This window comes from Centruroides sculpturatus, unplaced genomic scaffold, assembly GCF_000671375.1.
Source record: "Centruroides sculpturatus isolate CEXI.00-Female unplaced genomic scaffold, Cexi_2.0 scaffold789, whole genome shotgun sequence".
NCBI classification, from domain to species: domain Eukaryota; kingdom Metazoa; phylum Arthropoda; class Arachnida; order Scorpiones; family Buthidae; genus Centruroides; species Centruroides sculpturatus.
The window spans coordinates 234,845-261,548 of NW_019385116.1; the positions used below are offsets into that span (position 1 = coordinate 234,845).

General features: G+C 26.0%; 1 protein-coding gene across 1 annotated transcript in view; it reads right to left on the bottom strand.

Moving 5' to 3' along the window:
• The window catches only part of LOC111634998 (fasciclin-2-like), a 220,431-nt gene extending 214,378 nt beyond the window's left edge, over positions 1–6,053 (bottom strand). The window contains exon 1 of the mRNA XM_023379842.1: positions 5,895–6,053. Within this exon, the coding sequence (XP_023235610.1) occupies positions 5,895–5,943 (49 nt within the window). The 5' untranslated portion in view covers positions 5,944–6,053. The remainder of the gene's footprint in view (positions 1–5,894) is intronic.
• Between the last annotated feature and the right edge of the window lie 20,651 nt (positions 6,054–26,704).

Sequence of the window (26,704 nt, forward strand, 5' to 3'; positions counted from 1 at the left end):
ACACCAATTCATCTTAAAACGTTGTTCTGGAAACAACTTTTAACCAGAAAGAAAATTTCATAAAGCAAATTTATCCGAATTCCAATAAAATTAATTCGATTCCAATAATAAAAATTTAATTTTAAAATACTCTTCCTTGAAGAAATTAAATTTTGGCCATAAGCATTTCAATAATAATAATAATAATAATAATATACTACTTTTAACATTGACACAGATTGAATTTTTATTAATTATAAAATTCCAATTTCGTGCTATAATCTGATGGAATATAGATGACCTCAGCTTGTAATTCTATTATATTGTTTGCAAATTATTGCACGATAATGTTTAACCTATTACAATTTATTATAATTTAACACCTGCTTCATATATCAGGTATTATGTATATATACAGTACTGTACATAGATGTATTCAACACGAAAAATATCATTACTTTTTTTGCATTTTTAAATATTTTAAGTTAAGAAAATTTTATTTTAATATCAAATTATTGTAAGATATTAAGTATAGGATTAATATTCATAACAATATTTATTATAAGTAATAAAATTCCTTATTGCAAGAACATTAATTTCTGCTGTTAGTTTAAAATTGCTGATGGTTTAGAAATTAATGTTCTTTCTTAAAAAAATAAAAAACAAATGCCTTTTCTAAAATGCTGAAAACAAAATAGACAAAGTTTTAGCTTTAAAATTAACAAAAATAAATCAAAATATAAAATAAAATGTTTCGTTTTCATTTTGTTTACTATGCAAATAAGGAAATAAACTAATTAAAAATAAAAATAATGCATCTTGATATCAAATTATCATAAGGTATTAAGTAAAGAATTTAATATTTATAATTTTCTTGGCTTGACTTAAAATTCTTGGCTGCAAGAACAGTAATTTTCTAAACCATCAGCAATTTTCAAATGCTGTTAGTTTAGGCGCTAATAGCAATTGAAAATTGCTGATGGTTTACAAATTAACGTTCTTAAAAAGTAAGAATTACTGTTTTCTAAAAAAGAAAAAAATTAGTTTTGGTTCTAAAAATTAACAAAATAAATTGAAATGTTTCTTATATATTTTGTTCACTATGAATATAACTAAATAAACTGAAATAAAAATAGAACCATCTTAATATCAAATTATTGTAGAGTATTAAATATAAAATTAATATTTATTATAAATAATAAAATTTCTGATTGCAAGAAGAACATTAATTTCTAAACCATTTTTAAACCGTAAATTGCTGTTAGCTCCTAAAATAAGAGCAATTGAAAGTTGCTGATGGTTTAGAAATTAATGTTCTCAAAAAAAAAAAAAAAGTTAGGACTAATGCACTTTTCAGAAAAATAAATAAATAAATAAAAATAAAATAGACAAAATGTTGGCACTAAAAATTAACAAAATAAATAATGTATAGTCTATTGATAAAGAAAGAAAAAATAAAGTTGAATTATAAAATGAAATGTTTTCTTTGCCAATTAATAGTTTTATTTTTGTTACTTAATTAAATATTGAGTTTTAAAATGATTCATTTTATTTTGTAATTTTTCTCATTAGCACATTACTCAACTTTAATTATTTAATTTTAACAAAATACATTGACTCCATTCTAAACAGTTTTTGAGTTTTCTATAAAAATTCAATTAATGAAAGAAAGACATAAAATGTTTAATTTATAAATAAAATAAAATTTAATTTTTATTTATTTATAAATATTTTTGTATTAAAAAGTATTTTTTCTGGTTATTATTCATCAATTTAAAATCTGACTCATTGTTCATGATTAAGAATTTCTTCCAAATATGTTAACTCTTTTTTTATTAATTGAATCATCGCCAAAAAGCTTACATTTTAAGAAAGTTTATTAATTAATAAAGTTAACTATATTCTATAAAAAACTAATTTTACGGACAGGATATATTGTTTTTCTATGGAGAGTATGAAAGTCAACATGGCGTAGCAAACGTTGACACTTTATTGGATAATGCAGGTTTGGGTGATTCAATAAAGTATTGGACCTTTAGCTTGAAAGTTATAGAGTTAAGGTAGAAAATATTTTTTGTTGCATTAACCTTATATATGGTAAAATTTGATCCCAAATTCAATATTTTCCGTCAAGTCAAAGCAAACATTCTACAGGATTACATTTGGTAAGTAAGTAGTTTACACATGAATATGTATCTTGAAAAGATGACAAGATGCCAATGTTTTTATCATCCTTTCTGGAAATGTAATCCAAATTAGTGACAAGCAGACATCACAGTTTATCGTGTCTTTCAATATTTTTCAAGAATTATTTACTTAAGAAGGCAGTAAAGTGTAAAACAAGTTTGAGAGGAGTAAAAAATGTTAATATACTAAGACAAACAGATTTGTAAACACGTTGATCTTATAGAAAGTTATTTAAGTTTGCAGTAGTTGCGTAAGTTGGTACTTAAGGTATTTTTCTTACTATTAAAACAAAAAATAATTATTAGTTACATATATAGGTCTATATATATTTTCCCCAGTTTTGTATAGGCAGATTTATGGAAAATTATATTCTCAGCGACATCATTATATGCATTTCACATGTTTTTCTTATTATTGGAAAAAATCTTTTAGTAGTTACATAAATATATTTGTATACTGCAGCTCTGATTACATGAATATTTAATCAGAGCTTTAATATACAAAAATACGATTCGTAAATACTCTTTTATAGAAACTTGCGTTTACAGCGGTTTTATAACTTGGCATTTTATATATTTTTCTTATTATCTAAATAAAAAAAACTGCATCGGTTACACAGATGTACATTTTTTCATATTTTTGTATATTGCAACTCTGTTTACATATTCATTTTTCTTCAGTTGTAATATACGAAAATATGCAAAGACGACTTCTGGCAATAAATCGTATTCAAATATTACGAATGCTCGTTTAAAACAATGGAAATTTAATTTTAAAAAAATTACAATTAGAAAGAAAATTTGTCTCTTTGGTCATTATCTCAACATAGAGAAAACAAATTACAAACTTTAGTATAGAAAGACCAATCCATTTGGCACACTACCAACAAGATTGATTTTTATTAAAATATTTTTTTTTGTCCTTTAAAGTTTTATGTAAATCATTTTCTTATACGAAGAGAGAAATAATATAAAATAAAACCTAAACAATTTTAATACATTTCGAAGAAATCTTGTGCGAGAAATGGGAAAAAATCTTGAAACATCGACTGAACATAAGAAAATGGTACGAACTCCAAAATATTTATTGATTACGTTACAAAACACTTGGGCATTTTATCTTTCTACCCGCATAAACGTAACTTATATAGAATTTTTTTGAATTTACAAGTAAGTGTATAAACGCGGGGTGTAGTCTCCACTAGATCATTGTCGAAGAGGAAGTTCGCACAATGCCCCCTGGCGTCGATGTACAGAACTGTTTTACCTAAGGTTACATCAATGACCTTGTTTAAACTTCTAAATATTACAAACTCGAAATAAGATAAGAGAGAGAAAAGTAATACTTTCAAAAAAATTAGAAAATATAACTTGTTATATATCTTTTTCTTTCTACATTTTCTTTGATTGAGACAAGTGTCAAGAGTTGGTTAAAGAGAAAAGGTGAAAAGATCACTTACAGGAAAAAAGAAGCTCGCAGATACGGTAAACGAAGTAAAATGAATGTACCATTTCCGGTAACTACGTCACGATCAAGGAGCTTCCGTTTTCGAAATGAGGGGGAAGAAGAAAAGCAGAAGAAGGGGGAAGAAGAAAAAAGAAAGAAAGCATCGCATGGAAGAAATGAATTTTAAACCGACAACGGCTGTAACCATTCCACGCACGAAGCTCACATAGGATGGGGAAGCAGAACGAATGAGAACAAAACGAGCGTTACCATGGCAATGGAAGCGACTGATGATCCACTAGAAAAGGACGCGCATTGATACATAACCGTTCCAAGTTATTAGTCGCAGCTGTGACTCGTGTGTTTTCATCAAAAGTTCCGTTACAAAACAAAAAAAAAAACTAAATAAAAATCAAAATTGCTCCTTGCAAAATCTACAGGTGGCTCTCCATTATAATTAAACAGGGAATTAAGTAAGGTGGAAAATGAAACCCCCGTATAAAATAATCATTTTCTAATGTATTCCTGTATTAAATGATATGGATTTCACGTAGTGCTTTTGGCTTTTCAAAACTCGGACCAGCTGACGTCAGCTGTTTGTGCAGTCCAAGATATCGGAGTCGAGTAACTAACAAGTAAACCCCTCAAAAAAAAAGAACACTTTAATTAATGAAGCAAACGCGCGGTCACGTGCGGGTGAAAGGTTGAAAGGAAGCACCATTAAAAACGGAATTTTTATGGCATTCGATATCTTAACGCTCAACACCATTTGTTTTTTTTTTTAAATTTTGCTTGCATCTCTTTAAAAAATTAAATTATTATTTTCTTAAAATCATTTATATTTATTTAAAAAATATTTAAAGATATACCAATGATAGAAAAAATTATTCTCTTATTGATATAAATTAATATTATTACACTTCTTTTCGAGTAAATATGAATTTTTGAATAATTTTGAGGTATATTCCACTTAACTTTTTTAATTTCTAAAATTAATTTTATGGAGTTTAAAGGTATTATTTCAACATATTATCTTTTATAGTCATATTCAGTTGATAAGATTACATACATTGTTAGATAAGAATTAAGAGCAAATAAAATTTTCAAATTTTTAAAATAAATGATCATTAATAATCCGATTTTATTTAACAACAACAATTATTTTTATACATACATATTTATTAATAAATATCTAAAAATATAATTGTTATTTTAATAAATTTAAGTACGTAGGATGGTCCAAAAGTCGGTTAACCGAATTTCTGATTTCGAACATGAGTCGTATTAAACCGTGTTCTTTCACAAAAAAAATAAAGTATTTGAATAAGACAATAATTTAGCCATTACAATGGATAACTGACTTTTGGGCTACCCCGGTATATAAAACTCAATTATTTCTTTTAAATATATTTTAAAAATATATATTAATAAACCCCGTAACTAATTTGTAATTTTAGAATTTTATTAAATCAGATAATAATATACATTTTTTCGTTTAAAATAATATTTAACACAAATTAAACTTAATCATTTTAATATAATGTTATTCAGATTAAATTTAACTTTAATATAACATCGTTTAAAAATTCTTTTTTAACTTTTTTACTTGGCGTTTATCCAGTACAGTGTATTGCCCTAAATTTTATAAAAATATTTTATATATATTTTTTTAAATTTTATTCAAAATAAAGTCTAATTTTATCTTTAAAAAAAAGAATATAAAATTTTATCTCATAACATCTATTAAGATATATAATAATGAATAAAATAAAAGGAAGACTTTTACNAGTAGATACTGAGTTAGACATCTGTTCGCTTAAATACTAATAAATTAATGTTACTCTAGTGAATTAAATACACTCATAAACAAATATTTAGGAATAAAGTATTACATAATATTTATATACACATATATTTATATATACGTATATATATATATGTTGTGTGGGAGCCGGTTTTGTGGCGCGTGAATAAATAAATTCCCTCGGCCACAAGCGCTGTCTGAGTTATCTATCCTGTAACATATTTTGTGACATATCGGGACAAAATGTCATTTTAAGTTGAGGTAAGTTTAACGCTTCTTTTGCTTTGTATCTTTACAAAGAACTCGATCGCGCTGATAAGAAAACAAAAAAAGATAGCAGTTTTCATACCTGCTGCTGGTAATGTAAGTTACTACCACGAAATGTATATACATGTATATATATATATATATATATGTATGTGTATATTATATATACGGTAACCGCTGCAGTTTAAAGTATACAAAAACTTAAATTTACCTGTTAGAAACAGTCCTAAGAACCTTCCTATCCTTCTCCGATCCCACATGTTGTATGTTAAGTTAACAAACGTTTGTTAAAGCTAAGGAAATAACTGCACCAAAACCACACAACTGCACCCAGCTCAACTCCAGCGATGAACTGTCGGCACTGACTCATCACACCCTCGGCACTATGTATTTTTCCGCACATAGTGCCTAGCTGTATGACGTTACGCACGAGAGAAATGAAATCACGCAGGACGATGAGTCAAAAGCGCGGATTTCCGCCGAGTTATTTAATGTTATCTATTGACGATATAACATAAAAAATATAAATTTTTAGGTTAAGGTAAATAGAAAATGGCGAAAATCAAAGTACCGTCTACAAGCGCAAATCTTGTGTGACGTCATAGGAAAGGTGAGTTTCGGATGGAAACGGTCAGTTTTTGATTGTTGTTGATCATGAAATAAACAACATCTTTAATATTACTATTATTATCATTATTATTTTCTTTCGTGTTTATTATTATATTTATTTTATTAAAAACATTTTTAAAAACTTTTTAAAAGGCGTTTTTTTTATTGTTAATAAATTAATTTTAATATAAAAAGCACATTTTTGTACTTGCATACTATTTTTACACTTTTTTTCAAATTTCTTGATAAAAAGTTAAACTTTTGTAATACCTTACGTATTATTACACATTATAATATTATTACAAATTATTACAACTTCCTTCTGATATTACTTTTAAAGCGCATTCATAACACGGTTTCTCTACAAAAATAATCAATATGGAGGTCGTTGATTCAGGTGTAAACAAAACTCGAAAAAAGCATTAAAAATTCAAAAATTAATAATAAATTGTTTCCATTATGAAAATAATTAAAAATTACAATAGTTTTATAGTTTTAAATACAATTTTTCTAAATTTATGTGAAAGGTTTTATCTGTCTACTTGTGTGACCTTGCAGTTGTCAAGTTTGATTTTCCTGTTAGAATTGATTATGGAGTTCCAGTTATTGTTCTTTACATGGTCCAATGACTGTAACAGAATTTGATTATATTTTGATTCTCTCTGAACGGATACTAATGGCGAGTAGTCAACTTGTCTACTCATGGTTATCCTGCAGGTCACTAGATCTAGCGGTACTTATTGTTATATGACTTTAATGTTTCTTGCGTTTTAACATTTTTTAAAGATTTAAATATAAATATACCGATTTAAAATCAATAAATATAGTGTTTATTAATTACTGTTAATTTTTATTAAGGTTTTAACCTGTTTAATGTGTAGATTCCTAGAAGGGACCAATGCTTTTAAGTTAGAAATTTGCCTATTCCTTAATAGGAAAATTTGGTTTTGATTTAGTGTAACTAATTTAAAGTAGGAAAATGTGTTAAATACTTTGAAAATTCGGTAATTTAATTTATAAATTTAGGAGTTTTTAATTGATAATTTTAGTTAGTCGTCACAAAAAAATTCAGACGTTTCATTAGATATTGAGTAAAAAAACGTAACGAGTTAATTGAAATACAGTATAAATTTAAATTCGAATTTGTTAATTTTTTTATTTTTAAAATTATTTCTTTAAAAAGAAACTGTTCTAAATAATTTACACGGAAATGTTCTAGAGTGTGAATGCGTGAATTCAACTGAGAAAAATATAGATTAGAGATCTTGTGACAGGACAATCAACTGTTGCATCTTAAAACGATATCCTCAGTTCACTTCGTTGAATAGCGACTGACCTATAGACTTGTGACACACGTTCGTTTTATAAATAGAGCTAAAAATCTTTATCACTAGTATACTATTGCGTGACAATGTCATTTGTCACTAATACAATAAAGAATAATGATTCAAGCTTAAGTAAATGATCGAACGAATATTTAGCTTCGAACTATTTTAAAATACGATTAATGCTTATTTTTTGTTTAGAAAATCGTGCGTGTATACCTACGTGCACGTGATTCGTTTGCCTAAGTAAGGGCACGAGAAATCTTTAGTTTCTCCTCTTAGAGTTCCTCCTATTCAAACGAATAGGAGAGCCCAAACATTTTTGGCTATGCCCAAATATAGAGAAAGTAGATACTGAGTTAGACATCTGTTCGCTTAAATACTAATAAATTAATGTTACTCTAGTGAATTAAATACACTCATAAACAAATATTTAGGAATAAAGTATTTAAATAGCTTCAATATTTTAATTTTTATTATAAATTTATTCAAGATAGTTATATATACATACAGTATATATAATTTCCCAGTCTGTTATAAGAAGAACAAACTTGAAATTTGATACAAGTAACTTAACAGCTTAGGAATTTTGGGAGATTCGTCCACGGGGTAGGAGTCTGGAAAATATAAATAAATAATATATAAATAAAACTGAGTGAATAAGAGCTTACATTTTCATTAAATAATATTTTTGTGCACTTTAATTATTTATAATAAACTGAATTAAAGTTTATTATAAATATTTCACTATTATAATCCGTATGATGTGCTTTGCTTTTCTAATATTCTAATTACCATAAACTATGGCTTTAATTTTAAGAAATTCGCGCATTTATCCTTCTGTAAAGAATATTCAATGACTTTAACATGTTATTAAACATTTTTATACACAATGTTTGAAAAATGAATGATAAAAAATTGAAAAAAGTCGTAAATACTATCAATAAATCTCTATTAAATATGGGATGTTCCTTAAATTAAATCTATAAATAGCTTACAGACTTAATTTAAAGATTACTGAAAGAAAAAAATAATTTTTTTACATTAAAAACTTTAATTCATCTCTCTAATATTTAATATATTATTAATTAAAATTACAGTATTATAAAAACAAACTTGAATATTTACTTAATTTACAATTGGAAAAACTCTAAAAATTATTAAAACTTAAAATACATTTAATTTTTATTTACTTTCTAAAAATTAAAATTTTAAATTAGAATCATAAAAGGCAATTTTTAAGTAATCGTCAAAAATTATATTGTTATTTTTGGTTTAAAAATCAAGAGAATACAAACTGTATTTATACATATATATACATACATGACGTCTCCCTTAACATGTTTTCTAGTAGCAAATTAAGATTTACAAGAATTTCTCGTTAATTTTATTAACAACTATTCTCCTTTTTTTCTTTATCTGGGATTATAAATCTAAAAAAACACAATTCTCTAGCGAGTCAGGATGTTAAAAGCTGACTCGACACATAAACCAGACTTAACATAACTTTAAACGTCAAAGAGGACATTAAAAAAAAGATTAAAAATATGAAATTTTAATTTACAAATTTATTATTACTTTTTCCGATTTACTTAAAATTAAATAAAATTTTAAAATTATTTTCAGTTAAATTCAGTAAAAAAAAATTGTATTAAATTCTATACAAATGGATATTGCGATAAGGAAACACTTTATTTTTCTGAATGCTTTATTTTAAAATACTATATTTTTACATATTAAGTATTACATACTTTTAATTGTATAATTTATTAATGTAATTTAATAATAATTAAATCTGAAGAACGAATGTAAATGTATAATATATTTTTAAATTTACCTGTAATAAATATTCTTATCTAAGAATAAATGCTGAAAAGATAGGTAAAGACGATATGAGAACATTAAATATATATATATCTTATTACTCGGATGTGTAAAAATTCAAAATACATCTATATAAATCTAAATGATAAGGTCTCTTTATCTTTCTAATGACACATAATGACTCTAGCAATGTTAATTAATAGGATCGATGTAAAGCTTCAGGAAATTTTAAATTCCAAGCCATGAAAAAAATTAGAAAAAGATATATTTATTTAATTCTTTGGGTCACGTAGGAGGAAATCGAGGATAAACAGTAATCTATTTATACATTTTAATACTAGAAGCTTAAACAATAATGGAATATATATATAAATTTCAACTCAAAAAATCATTTATGTTCCTTCAAAGGTATTTTAGTTATTCTAAAATACATGAATTTTGTATTTTTATGTGGTTAAAATGTGTTTATTTTGGTAAACATAAAGTTACATCTATTAAAGTCTGAATAAGTAAGTTTTATATATTAAATAATGTATTTTTAAAATATTTGACGAATAGAATAAACAAAACTATAGCAAATACCTCAGTATTTGCTATAGTTTTGTTTCTAGATTAGGAAACATAAACCAAAAAAATCTACATATTAATAATAGTATATCAATAGTAAATCATAAAATAATGCGTAATAAAATAATATAATATAAATTCTGCATATTTTATTTGTAATAAACGTCATTATATAACTTGTAACGCGTTGTTTTTCTTATTATATCAACTGTATCAATATATCATGCAGTATATGAACAGTAAATCATAAAATCTAAATATCGATAATAAATAATTAAAAAACATCTAAACATTTAAAAAAATTTAAACTGAACAGGTTTATTTTAATTAAAAAATTTGTTTTTGATGAATAACATCCGGTTAATCGAAGCGCTAATCAACTTTTATTAATTAATTTCCTGAATTAATACAAGTTATGAAGCTCGATTAATCGGATTACCTTGAATTGTTAAGTATAAACTATCAGTTAAACTTTTTTACACGAGACTACAAGTAGTTATTTTTTTTAATCTATCTACTTGTATCCATTCTTTGTAGATATGACAACTGTTACTAGTGTCATTCAAAGGAAAGAAATACCACAACAATAGATCTACATCTTCAGACACGTCCATATAACCCTCCCAACGATCACCAACACCTCTTTAATTAAATACTTTTAAATTCTAAATGACGTTTTAAAAATTACGTAAATAGTAACTAAGTAACAATCAAATTATTATCGTTAATTTTGATTAACGATATATGTAACGGTTGTTACTATTTATAGACTGGTTTCAAAGAGAAAATATACTGCTTACTAACTTCTCCTTTCTTAGCATATTAACGACTTTTCGGGACGTGGACCTTTCTCTGATATTGGCTCGTGCTGTGACAATAATATCCTTGTTTCTAATTACATACTGAGAAGTACTGTAGGAAGTTAGATTTTGCGTTACGCTTCAATCAATGTCAGATGATAAACAGATACGGATAACACAAGTGTGATCAGCGTTAACAGCTTGATATTTTACATTGAAATCTAACGAATTCTTTAAAATAAAATCCAAATTTATCTAAGATATTAATTTATTTTATTTAAACATTTATTCAGGTGTAATTTATTTTTGGATCGATTTTTACCATCTTTAATAATATATAAATATTTTAAGTGACTTTATTATTAACAAATTTAGTTACAGGTATTTTTTAATTCATGAAAATTAAATATTTATACGTACAATATATATATTACATGTATATGGGTTGCGTATTACATTTATAATGTTAGAAAATTGCAACTTGATAAGTTAATGGATGCTCAATTTTCATTTAAAATTAATAAAAAATTATCTTAAACGTTATTAATTATTTTATATTAAAATAATTTATTACAATAATTAAATTAGCGTTTTTTTTTTAGTAAAAATTTACTTTAAGAAAAGAGTAAGTCAAAGTCAGGTAAATTAGTGAGTCTTATTTTAGAATAAACAAGTTAATCGAGTTTCATTTATTAAAATAAAAATACTTAATAACAATTTAATCATGTAATTTTTAAATCAAACTTTTAAATATATATTTATATACTTTTCTTAGAATAATTTATTATTACATTAAATTCTGCACATATTTTATTCGTAGTAAACTTAATTATAGAACTTGTAACGCTTTGCTTTTCTTAGTTTATTTACATTCAAGGCGAATAAATTAAATAGCGAATAATGTTATTTCCATAATTTAAACAGCATTGCCAAATGTATTTATCCTTCAGAATAATAATCCATACTGTTATTTTTCTTTTTTTAGTATGTTACGAAGAGCGAACGTTTTTTGATCTTGCACTAAAAGATCATCAACAGTCATCATTCATAAATTTCTTTTTTTTAAAAAAAAATATATATTTAAATAAAGTAATTACATTCAGGAATTTGTAGGAAAAATTGCTGAAAGACGTCTTCGTCATCGAATCTCTGGAGCCAGACGTTCGATCTCTTTTGGACCATCAGCTCGTTCCAGGCAATGGCACTTGAGGAATGCCAGTCAAACTTATACGCTTAGATAGGATTTCTTCTGTTGGCATAAGTAGAAACAGAAAGAAGCTGTCATTTCCTTCTTAACGATTCTTTCTTAAAGGGTATTAATCGATTAATTTTGTTAAAATGCGCACGAGTATTAATCGAGCTCATTCATCATTCGTTGTTAAAACACTACTAGCAATACGTTCTCCAGTCAGATATCTGTTATTTATCTTGACACCATCATGTGATTATAAAAGATGATGATGACGTCATGTTCTTGACTGAGAACTATCGTTCCCTAGGCGGGAAGACCGAAGGCAGCAGGGACGCAATTTAATAGAACCATTTATATTCAATGGTGGAATCTAGGGTGCAGACACGGAGGAGCCTAAACTTTTCCCTCCTTCTCTTCCCTTCTACACATATTTTACCGTTACAGGGAAGGAGGAGTTTGTAATTCCGTTGGTGGCACCGAGTAAATTCGTACTTATTGCCTTTCGATATTACTCGAAAAAAAGAATGCTTTCTGACAAAATTTATTGTATCATTCCGAAACCGTTCTTAATATTCTTACATTCGTTTCTAGATAACTGCAAAAAATATATCTGCAGTTCTTGTAAATTGAATCAGTTTTATTTCGTAAATAACCCATTATTATCCAGAATCTTCTTCATTCATCTTTAAAAAAACCACAAGAGACATTTTCATAATTTTTTGTGGAAGATAAAAACACACAATAAAACATGTAAATGATCGTATACAACATCGTATTTTATTAACAAACCGAGTTTTTTACATTACAAATAAAATAATTTCTTTGCTGATAAAACTGTAAATTTTATAAATAAACCATTACAAAATAAATAAATATAAATTTCAAAGGAAGTTTGTGTTAATTTTCATTACCATAGATTGGGGATGTTAGAGAAAGAGAACGTTTAAAACTGAACGGGGCTATTAAAAAAAAGGTCAGTTGTAAAATAAGCTTCAAATGAATAAAGAACAGTTTGGTCCATGGTTGAAGCTATCCATTGTGTGTTTCGAATGAGATGCTTGTTAAAAGGAGACGTTTCTGGCTAGACTAACAGCATTCTAGAGTTACAAAACAGTGGACTGCGTTGTTGTACATTGGCCAGCCATTGACCCGACTACCGAGGAATAAACAGCAACTGTTACATACAGAATATAACAAGTGTATTGTTAAAATTTGATTGCTCGAATCGGAAACAAATATCGATAATTTCTACAAACTATTAAATTTAACTACAATTTTCCTTAAGTCGTTTCGAACGATCAAATTTCTTATCAATTTTCGCATTTAATTAATTTAATACCGAACTCGAGTCATAAAAATTCATTAAAGATAATTATTATAATTAAATATATTAAAATTGTCCATTATTTTGTTAAAAAATGAAAAAAAAAGACGATATGAAGTAATCTTTAACTGTTAATATATAACACCTCTTACATAAATTAAAATTTAATTTTCGGATTTAATTTAAAACGAATGACTTTTAATTTCTTTCTGTCAACTTTTTTAATTATTTTTTTTTATTTTTTACGCTCTTCGAACTTAGTAATTTCGTGTGAATGTTCTTTTTTTTATTTTAGAAATTTAGTTGGAGATAGATTATTAATATTTCTAATTTATTTATTTCTTTTAATTAAAATTTAATTAATCATTTTATTAACTTAAAGGATTTGGAATTCTTTTTTTCCTCTGTAAAAGAATTCAAATGAAAGCTTCCATTTAAGGAAGAAGTACAAAGATTCTGCTCTAGTTTTCTGTTATGCTTAATGCATTTTCATTTTCCTGCTTTATTTTATTTTTTATCATTGAATTAAGAGAAATTTTATTTTATTTTATTTTATCTGTTGCTTAAGCTTTAAAAACTTAATAAGTTTTATGTTTCAATTAATTTATATAATATTTTATTTCCTATTAAAATGTATTTACCAAGTTCCAGTTTATATAATATTCAAATAACGTAAATACTTTAATAAATTATCCTTTATTATCTTTTCATGAAGGAAAACTAATTAATATTCATTTAAATCTGCTTGCTAATTATTAGGATTATTAGAAAATTTTAAAATAAATTAAAATATTTTGTTAATATTTTATAAAATTATATAAATTTCACGTGTTCATTCTCCCACTAATATATTATTTTTATGTTAATATACATAATTTATTTATTTACAAATGTACTACTTCGATATTTATTCCCATACGATTTGACAAATTCGAATATCTAAGAAATTTTATTTTAGTAAGGAGATTTGTTTATATTTTAGAAATATTCTTTTGTTTTTTGGCAACTTGTGTTCTATAAAGTAGTTTATATCATGAAGCAGTGGAAGCTTATGCCTATAGATTATGCAAGTGATGGACTCTTGAGGCCCATTTTATATAAGAGGGCTCACGAGTCATAGTTGATATAATGTAAAGATAATATCACACAATACTTTGATGTACAAGATCTGGAATATTAGATTAGATTCCGAGTACCAAGTATCAACAAACATAGACTTGTGCGTGTCTGAGGCCCTAAAGAGTGAGTTTTAGGCAAAAATGTAAGTTGCAAGATTTTACTTTGATAGAAACAAAGGCAAATTTTTGCCTTTGTTACTATTATAAAGAAAAGTATACACTTTTAAATTGAAGTTACTATCTGAATTCTTATTACGCCAATAATGAGGACCCTAAGTTAGTTTTTAAATGCCAAATATCGGAGATGATAGCCTTGAAAAAATATTACCGTAATTAGGCATGTTGTATTGTATTAAAGCACAAATCACTCTATAAAAGTTAATATTTACTTTATTATAAACATTTTAAAAATATATTCATAGCATATATATTTAATTTCTACTATTAAAAATATATTTTTTAGATATTCGAGTGAATTTATGTGTGCAATTATATCAATGTTGTATCATTAAAGGTTGGCAAATTATTTCTCAATTTACTCTGTGATTATTTTCATAATAATGATTAAATATCGCGTTTGAAAAATGCCTTTCTTTATGTTTATTTAACTCGTTTATATTTATGAAATAAAATATTGTGATGTTGATTTATATATCTTATCGCATAATTTATATGTTACAGTTATTAAATCTACTCTTATCTGGAAAAGTTCAGGTGGTTAATTAATTACATGATGCATGATGTAGTGGAACATTTCTTGAAATGGTTAACTGACACTAATATAAATAAATATCAATTCTGCATTCACAATCACTCAACATTAACTACTGTATTTGGATTCTTTTTTCTAACAAGATGTAAATTTTATAGAAAAAACCAACATAAAATATTTAATTATTAATTCTATGCTGTAATTTAATGAATAATGCTTTATTTATTGTTTAATTGAGATAAGTTTATAGTTTATGTAACAAATAAGAAATTTGTATTCACATATATTATCTTATGAGCATCAATTGCTTAATGTTCACAAATTAATTCTCTGTTCTAGAGATAACGTATATAATTTATAATGATGATTGACGTTTTCTAGATAAATAGAATTGCCACAATTAGAGATATGGGATAAACTACTTGTTAATTCTGAATAGACAGGAAATAGGAAAATCAATTTGCGCTTAAAAGGAAACACTAGTTTGTCAGCACAATGACTCAAAATATTTCCGTTATTGTTTCTCTTCTATTTTATTCTAAAATTCACACTTCCTGGTTGAAATTGGTTTTTAATAAATGCAGTTTGCTATATTTTCTGTTATCCTTAAATTACATACATTAATTTATATATAAATTACCCGGAGAGACGGATATTGTATTTTTATAGATTATCTATCAAAATATGACTGCAGTTTATAGTTCTTTGAAAAATGAGAAATCTGTAACAAGTATTTTTAAAAAATCAGAACATATTGAGAGAATTTTTCTGAAGATATAATTTTAATCTTTTCTTTTGAAGAACCAAGGAAGACAATTAGAATTTTCTAGTGTATTTGTTACGGCTAAAACCCGTGAATCAGACAAAGCTAGAATTAACTGACTAATGCTAACTTTATTTAAGTCTTTTGGTTAAAGCAAGAGTACAGTCTATTAATTTTGAACTTTATCTGTGAAAAGCGAGCTTTGTCCAAGTCACAAGCGGATAATACTGACTTTATCCAAAAAAAACTGTTGGATGAAGCAAGAACAAAACGTAAAATTAGGACTATATACGGATAATGTTTAGTCTGTTGTTGTTTTGATAACGTTAAATATAGATATTACCTACATTTTGTTTTGTTTTGATGAATATTTTGTTTTATACCCATTACGTTGCTATGAAAACAGGATAATGTTGCCCGGTCTAGCAACTAATTGCCAGATTTCAAGCACATAATGATATGGTGACGATTTTTTCATGCCTATGATAAACTTCTTAAAAACACTTGTACACTCTAGGACTACATTATAATATAATGAAATAAATAACGTACTTCTGAATAAGTATAATTGAAGACAAACCCAAAATGTGTCTTAAAAGACCTTTCAAATACTGTACACGCAGAGCACAAAAATATACTTCGAAACTATATTTGATGCTAAATGCCGCAAAAAAAGGATGTAAAAACGCTATAACTATCTTCTCTCTTTTTCAATTGTATTTATGACTACTGCATGATAAATCCATAGTTTACGCCGTTTAAGATCTATGTAAATATTGGTATTCTTTTTTATACTTTTAAGCTAAATCTACAATTTTTAGCTTTAAAAGTACGCAATTTTTTTTAGCTAAGTCTTGTGATATTTTGATGAAATATTTGGCAACATTTATTTTCGTTTACCTTATTGTTTATGTAATAGAAAAATAATAAATTCTAGTTGATTTAAAAAAACAAAATTCATTTTTTATGTAGTCTGCTTTGGAAACATTGTAAATTATCCTGATAAAGTGAANAGTTTATTCATATATATATATATATATATTTTTTTTTTTTTAATTATTCATTTTAAGAATAAGAAAACAAGAGACGAATAGGGAAAAAGAACAAGAGGAGGAGAGCAAGGCAAAGGAAAAGAGAATAAGAGAAAGAATAGGAGAAGGAACAGGCAGAAGAAGAATAACAGGGAGAAGAAAGTTGGAAAAAGAATAAGAAGAATAAATAGAAGTTCCTTCTATAGCATAGCAATATCAATTACTGAAAAATTTACATTAATTATTCACAATAAAATTATCAATAATTTTAAATACAATTACTCAGTATTTTAATGTAGAATTAAATGGTGTTTAGAACTATTGTCTTCTTGGAAAATTATGCAAATAATTGACTTAAAATAAATTTAAGTTATTCACTTACTTAATTGATAATTGAATTATTTCCAGTAAGTCATACGACGATAATCATGATTATTTGCTCAAATAAGAATTTCTTCGTTTTATTAGGATTATTAGAAAATTTTAAAATAAATTAAAATATTTTGTTAATATTTTATAAAATTATATAAATTTCACGTGTTCATTCTCCCACTAATATATTATTTTTATGTTAATATACATAATTTATTTATTTACAAATGTACTACTTCGATATTTATTCCCATACGATTTGACAAATTCGAATATCTAAGAAATTTTATTTTAGTAAGGAGATTTGTTTATATTTTAGAAATATTCTTTTGTTTTTTGGCAACTTGTGTTCTATAAAGTAGTTTATATCATGAAGCAGTGGAAGCTTATGCCTATAGATTATGCAAGTGATGGACTCTTGAGGCCCATTTTATATAAGAGGGCTCACGAGTCATAGTTGATATAATGTAAAGATAATATCACACAATACTTTGATGTACAAGATCTGGAATATTAGATTAGATTCCGAGTACCAAGTATCAACAAACATAGACTTGTGCGTGTCTGAGGCCCTAAAGAGTGAGTTTTAGGCAAAAATGTAAGTTGCAAGATTTTACTTTGATAGAAACAAAGGCAAATTTTTGCCTTTGTTACTATTATAAAGAAAAGTATACACTTTTAAATTGAAGTTACTATCTGAATTCTTATTACGCCAATAATGAGGACCCTAAGTTAGTTTTTAAATGCCAAATATCGGAGATGATAGCCTTGAAAAAATATTACCGTAATTAGGCATGTTGTATTGTATTAAAGCACAAACTACCACGAAATGTATATACATATATATATATATATATATATGTATGTGTATATTATATATACGGTAACCGCTGCAGTTTAAAGTATACAAAAACTTAAATTTACCTGTTAGAAACAGTCCTAAGAACCTTCCTATCCTTCTCCGATCCCACATGTTGTATGTTAAGTTAACAAACGTTTGTTAAAGCTAAGGAAATAACTGCACCAAAACCACACAACTGCACCCAGCTCAACTCCAGCGATGAACTGTCGGCACTGACTCATCACACCCTCGGCACTATGTATTTTTCCGCACATAGTGCCTAGCTGTATGACGTTACGCACGAGAGAAATGAAATCACGCAGGACGATGAGTCAAAAGCGCGGATTTCCGCCGAGTTATTTAATGTTATCTATTGACGATATAACATAAAAAATATAAATTTTTAGGTTAAGGTAAATAGAAAATGGCGAAAATCAAAGTACCGTCTACAAGCGCAAATCTTGTGTGACGTCATAGGAAAGGTGAGTTTCGGATGGAAACGGTCAGTTTTTGATTGTTGTTGATCATGAAATAAACAACATCTTTAATATTACTATTATTATCATTATTATTTTCTTTCGTGTTTATTATTATATTTATTTTAATAAAAACATTTTTAAAAACTTTTTAAAAGGCGTTTTTTTTATTGTTAATAAATTAATTTTAATATAAAAAGCACATTTTTGTACTTGCATACTATTTTTACACTTTTTTTCAAATTTCTTGATAAAAAGTTAAACTTTTGTAATACCTTACGTATTATTACACATTATAATATTATTACAAATTATTACAACTTCCTTCTGATATTACTTTTAAAGCGCATTCATAACACGGTTTCTCTACAAAAATAATCAATATGGAGGTCGTTGATTCAGGTGTAACAAAACTCGAAAAAAGCATTAAAAATTCAAAAATTAATAATAAATTGTTTCCATTATGAAAATAATTAAAAATTACAATAGTTTTATAGTTTTAAATACAATTTTTCTAAATTTATGTGAAAGGTTTTATCTGTCTACTTGTGTGACCTTGCAGTTGTCAAGTTTGATTTTCCTGTTAGAATTGATTATGGAGTTCCAGTTATTGTTCTTTACATGGTCCAATGACTGTAACAGAATTTGATTATATTTTGATTCTCTCTGAACGGATACTAATGGCGAGTAGTCAACTTGTCTACTCATGGTTATCCTGCAGGTCACTAGATCTAGCGGTACTTATTGTTATATGACTTTAATGTTTCTTGCGTTTTAACATTTTTTAAAGATTTAAATATAAATATACCGATTTAAAATCAATAAATATAGTGTTTATTAATTACTGTTAATTTTTATTAAGGTTTTAACCTGTTTAATGTGTAGATTCCTAGAAGGGACCAATGCTTTTAAGTTAGAAATTTGCCTATTCCTTAATAGGAAAATTTGGTTTTGATTTAGTGTAACTAATTTAAAGTAGGAAAATGTGTTAAATACTTTGAAAATTCGGTAATTTAATTTATAAATTTAGGAGTTTTTAATTGATAATTTTAGTTAGTCGTCACAAAAAAATTCAGACGTTTCATTAGATATTGAGTAAAAAAACGTAACGAGTTAATTGAAATACAGTATAAATTTAAATTCGAATTTGTTAATTTTTTTATTTTTAAAATTATTTCTTTAAAAAGAAACTGTTCTAAATAATTTACACGGAAATGTTCTAGAGTGTGAATGCGTGAATTCAACTGAGAAAAATATAGATTAGAGATCTTGTGACAGGACAATCAACTGTTGCATCTTAAAACGATATCCTCAGTTCACTTCGTTGAATAGCGACTGACCTATAGACTTGTGACACACGTTCGTTTTATAAATAGAGCTAAAAATCTTTATCACTAGTATACTATTGCGTGACAATGTCATTTGTCACTAATACAATAAAGAATAATGATTCAAGCTTAAGTAAATGATCGAACGAATATTTAGCTTCGAACTATTTTAAAATACGATTAATGCTTATTTTTTGTTTAGAAAATCGTGCGTGTATACCTACGTGCACGTGATTCGTTTGCCTAAGTAAGGGCACGAGAAATCTTTAGTTTCTCCTCTTAGAGTTCCTCCTATTCAAACGAATAGGAGAGCCCAAACATTTTTGGCTATGCCCAAATATAGAGAAAGTAGATACTGAGTTAGACATCTGTTCGCTTAAATACTAATAAATTAATGTTACTCTAGTGAATTAAATACACTCATAAACAAATATTTAGGAATAAAGTATTTAAATAGCTTCAATATTTTAATTTTTATTATAAATTTATTCAAGATAGTTATATATACATACAGTATATATAATTTCCCAGTCTGTTATAAGAAGAACAAACTTGAAATTTGATACAAGTAACTTAACAGCTTAGGAATTTTGGGAGATTCGTCCACGGGGTAGGAGTCTGGAAAATATAAATAAATAATATATAAATAAAACTGAGTGAATAAGAGCTTACATTTTCATTAAATAATATTTTTGTGCACTTTAATTATTTATAATAAACTGAATTAAAGTTTATTATAAATATTTCACTATTATAATCCGTATGATGTGCTTTGCTTTTCTAATATTCTAATTACCATAAACTATGGCTTTAATTTTAAGAAATTCGCGCATTTATCCTTCTGTAAAGAATATTCAATGACTTTAACATGTTATTAAACATTTTTATACACAATGTTTGAAAAATGAATGATAAAAAATTGAAAAAAGTCGTAAATACTATCAATAAATCTCTATTAAATATGGGATGTTCCTTAAATTAAATCTATAAATAGCTTACAGACTTAATTTAAAGATTACTGAAAGAAAAAAATAATTTTTTTACATTAAAAACTTTAATTCATCTCTCTAATATTTAATATATTATTAATTAAAATTACAGTATTATAAAAACAAACTTGAATATTTACTTAATTTACAATTGGAAAAACTCTAAAAATTATTAAAACTTAAAATACATTTAATTTTTATTTACTTTCTAAAAATTAAAATTTTAAATTAGAATCATAAAAGGCAATTTTTAAGTAATCGTCAAAAATTATATTGTTATTTTTGGTTTAAAAATCAAGAGAATACAAACTGTATTTATACATATATATACATACATGACGTCTCCCTTAACATGTTTTCTAGTAGCAAATTAAGATTTACAAGAATTTCTCGTTAATTTTATTAACAACTATTCTCCTTTTTTTCTTTATCTGGGATTATAAATCTAAAAAAACACAATTCTCTAGCGAGTCAGGATGTTAAAAGCTGACTCGACACATAAACCAGACTTAACATAACTTTAAACGTCAAAGAGGACATTAAAAAAAAGATTAAAAATATGAAATTTTAATTTACAAATTTATTATTACTTTTTCCGATTTACTTAAAATTAAATAAAATTTTAAAATTATTTTCAGTTAAATTCAGTAAAAAAAAATTGTATTAAATTCTATACAAATGGATATTGCGATAAGGAAACACTTTATTTTTCTGAATGCTTTATTTTAAAATACTATATTTTTACATATTAAGTATTACATACTTTTAATTGTATAATTTATTAATGTAATTTAATAATAATTAAATCTGAAGAACGAATGTAAATGTATAATATATTTTTAAATTTACCTGTAATAAATATTCTTATCTAAGAATAAATGCTGAAAAGATAGGTAAAGACGATATGAGAACATTAAATATATATATATCTTATTACTCGGATGTGTAAAAATTCAAAATACATCTATATAAATCTAAATGATAAGGTCTCTTTATCTTTCTAATGACACATAATGACTCTAGCAATGTTAATTAATAGGATCGATGTAAAGCTTCAGGAAATTTTAAATTCCAAGCCATGAAAAAAATTAGAAAAAGATATATTTATTTAATTCTTTGGGTCACGTAGGAGGAAATCGAGGATAAACAGTAATCTATTTATACATTTTAATACTAGAAGCTTAAACAATAATGGAATATATATATAAATTTCAACTCAAAAAATCATTTATGTTCCTTCAAAGGTATTTTAGTTATTCTAAAATACATGAATTTTGTATTTTTATGTGGTTAAAATGTGTTTATTTTGGTAAACATAAAGTTACATCTATTAAAGTCTGAATAAGTAAGTTTTATATATTAAATAATGTATTTTTAAAATATTTGACGAATAGAATAAACAAAACTATAGCAAATACCTCAGTATTTGCTATAGTTTTGTTTCTAGATTAGGAAACATAAACCAAAAAAATCTACATATTAATAATAGTATATCAATAGTAAATCATAAAATAATGCGTAATAAAATAATATAATATAAATTCTGCATATTTTATTTGTAATAAACGTCATTATATAACTTGTAACGCGTTGTTTTTCTTATTATATCAACTGTATCAATATATCATGCAGTATATGAACAGTAAATCATAAAATCTAAATATCGATAATAAATAATTAAAAAACATCTAAACATTTAAAAAAATTTAAACTGAACAGGTTTATTTTAATTAAAAAATTTGTTTTTGATGAATAACATCCGGTTAATCGAAGCGCTAATCAACTTTTATTAATTAATTTCCTGAATTAATACAAGTTATGAAGCTCGATTAATCGGATTACCTTGAATTGTTAAGTATAAACTATCAGTTAAACTTTTTTACACGAGACTACAAGTAGTTATTTTTTTTAATCTATCTACTTGTATCCATTCTTTGTAGATATGACAACTGTTACTAGTGTCATTCAAAGGAAAGAAATACCACAACAATAGATCTACATCTTCAGACACGTCCATATAACCCTCCCAACGATCACCAACACCTCTTTAATTAAATACTTTTAAATTCTAAATGACGTTTTAAAAATTACGTAAATAGTAACTAAGTAACAATCAAATTATTATCGTTAATTTTGATTAACGATATATGTAACGGTTGTTACTATTTATAGACTGGTTTCAAAGAGAAAATATACTGCTTACTAACTTCTCCTTTCTTAGCATATTAACGACTTTTCGGGACGTGGACCTTTCTCTGATATTGGCTCGTGCTGTGACAATAATATCCTTGTTTCTAATTACATACTGAGAAGTACTGTAGGAAGTTAGATTTTGCGTTACGCTTCAATCAATGTCAGATGATAAACAGATACGGATAACACAAGTGTGATCAGCGTTAACAGCTTGATATTTTACATTGAAATCTAACGAATTCTTTAAAATAAAATCCAAATTTATCTAAGATATTAATTTATTTTATTTAAACATTTATTCAGGTGTAATTTATTTTTGGATCGATTTTTACCATCTTTAATAATATATAAATATTTTAAGTGACTTTATTATTAACAAATTTAGTTACAGGTATTTTTTAATTCATGAAAATTAAATATTTATACGTACAATATATATATTACATGTATATGGGTTGCGTATTACATTTATAATGTTAGAAAATTGCAACTTGATAAGTTAATGGATGCTCAATTTTCATTTAAAATTAATAAAAAATTATCTTAAACGTTATTAATTATTTTATATTAAAATAATTTATTACAATAATTAAATTAGCGTTTTTTTTTTAGTAAAAATTTACTTTAAGAAAAGAGTAAGTCAAAGTCAGGTAAATTAGTGAGTCTTATTTTAGAATAAACAAGTTAATCGAGTTTCATTTATTAAAATAAAAATACTTAATAACAATTTAATCATGTAATTTTTAAATCAAACTTTTAAATATATATTTATATACTTTTCTTAGAATAATTTATTATTACATTAAATTCTGCACATATTTTATTCGTAGTAAACTTAATTATAGAACTTGTAACGCTTTGCTTTTCTTAGTTTATTTACATTCAAGGCGAATAAATTAAATAGCGAATAATGTTATTTCCATAATTTAAACAGCATTGCCAAATGTATTTATCCTTCAGAATAATAATCCATACTGTTATTTTTCTTTTTTTAGTATGTTACGAAGAGCGAACGTTTTTTGATCTTGCACTAAAAGATCATCAACAGTCATCATTCATAAATTTCTTTTTTTTAAAAAAAAATATATATTTAAATAAAGTAATTACATTCAGGAATTTGTAGGAAAAATTGCTGAAAGACGTCTTCGTCATCGAATCTCTGGAGCCAGACGTTCGATCTCTTTTGGACCATCAGCTCGTTCCAGGCAATGGCACTTGAGGAATGCCAGTCAAACTTATACGCTTAGATAGGATTTCTTCTGTTGGCATAAGTAGAAACAGAAAGAAGCTGTCATTTCCTTCTTAACGATTCTTTCTTAAAGGGTATTAATCGATTAATTTTGTTAAAATGCGCACGAGTATTAATCGAGCTCATTCATCATTCGTTGTTAAAACACTACTAGCAATACGTTCTCCAGTCAGATATCTGTTATTTATCTTGACACCATCATGTGATTATAAANTTTTTAGCTAAGTCTTGTGATATTTTGATGAAATATTTGACAACATTTATTTTCGTTTACCTTATTGTTTATGTAATAGAAAAATAATAAATTCTAGTTGATTTAAAAAAACAAAATTCATTTTTTATGTAGTCTGCTTTGGAAACATTGTAAATTATCCTGATAAAGTGAAACTTTTAAATTGTCTTCTCGCTTTATCCAGAATATGGTCGATATTGTTCGGATTTTAAGTCTTATTTTTGCCTCATTCCGTCTGTTTTTTTATAATGCCAGCTTTATTCACTTGTGACTTAAATAAGAAGCACTTTATACGGATAAAGTTCAAAATTAATAGATTGTTACCGCTTTAACCAAAAGACTTTACGGCTGAATGGCCGAACGGTTAGGGTGTCAGCTACCGCTCTGGGAGACCAGGAAACAAATCTGGTCTGCTCAAAAGATCCCAGGAATTTTTCACAGATTGTCAGTTCCAGATATTCGGGCCCTGTCCCTCATAACTCGGCTGCCTCATGTAAGCCTAGACGAATGCACAAAGGGCCTGAAAAAGACCCTTTTAGTGTGCCACAGGACGGAAAAATTAAATTAAAAATAAAATAAAATAAAGTTAGTATTAGCTGGATAATCCTAGCTTTCACCAATTCACGGGATTTCTCCGCGACTTATTCAAGAAACGGACTAAAAATTTTAAAATTGCCTTAAACTTTCCCAATTAGAAATTTTGGATGACGTAAGATTAATTAATTAACATTTTAAAATAAAATTCAGATAACCAACTTATAGAATTTCTAATAAGTGTTAAGTTTGAATATCGACATTCGTTAAACTCTGACTTGGTCGTAAGAATGAATACTGATAGTAGGGCTGTGAAATATCATAATACGCTAGATAAGTAAGTAAAAGTTGAATTTTGCTTCCAATAATTCGATAGTATGTGTTGTCATAGTGGCCATTTTGTCGAAGAGCTTTCTCATCCGGCAAGCTTCTAGTAATCTCAGCGCTTTGCTGTTCTTTGACCGAAGTCTCCAACAAAACGACATACTCTTTGATCGACAACTTCTATCTACGCTTGACAGCTCCTTCTCTCCATGAATTACCTTTGGAAGTTACTTTGACTTTTGTGTTGCGATAGGATTCGGAAAATTACAGGATACGATTCTTGCCGGAAACATTCGTTCAATCTCCTTTTATGTTTGGTAATTAAGTGTATCCTTTGTTATTGAACGAGAATCTTTACCGAAAAAGGATCGTTAGAAACAAAGAAATGTTATTCTTTCACATTTTCTTATAAAAATAAAAATACAAAACACTTTATTACAACTGCTTCAAAGAATTCGTATTGATTTACTTTGGCAATATTAAAATATTTGCTCTTTAGAATTATACAATAAGTACTTATTTAAATTAAATGCTCGAGGGAGTGTAGAGATTCTAAACAGATCATTCGACAAATCAATTTTAATATTATTTTATATCGAAAATCTACGTTTTTTTTTTTCTTATTTGTGCTGAAAAATACTCAGATAAACAATTTGTGATAAATTGCAATCAACGTTTCTTGCTTCTGATTGTCGTGTAATTAGTCGAGAGACAAATTACATCTAACAAGAGTGATTTCATACTATTTATTATTTTATGTCTTTTCTTGCGGAAAACTTTGCTCATTAATTTTGTTGAACCATGAATTCGTTCGTATGCAAGGAAACTTTGTTGTAAAGTAGATGGTCGGAAGAAGACGCTGCCACAAAATTTTCAAGAATTTAGATTAGCAACCAGGGTATAAGAATTTCATTATATTATAATTATGTTGCTAATTAATTATATTCAATTTAATTTAGTTGTTAAGTTTACAAAAATAAATAAAGGTCAATCGACTAAACATTAAAATACAGTACACGATCTTAAACTTAAATTTTTTACGCTTTTTTTCTCTGAAATTAACTAAAAATCTAGAAAATTATTAAAATTTAATCTGATTTTATAGATTATAGCAAGTATAAAAGTTAATATAATGTTATTATTTTATTATTAAAGTCTAAAAAATTTATTTGTTAGTTCAAAGGTCAGTTAACAATTATCGTATTCAAATACTTAATA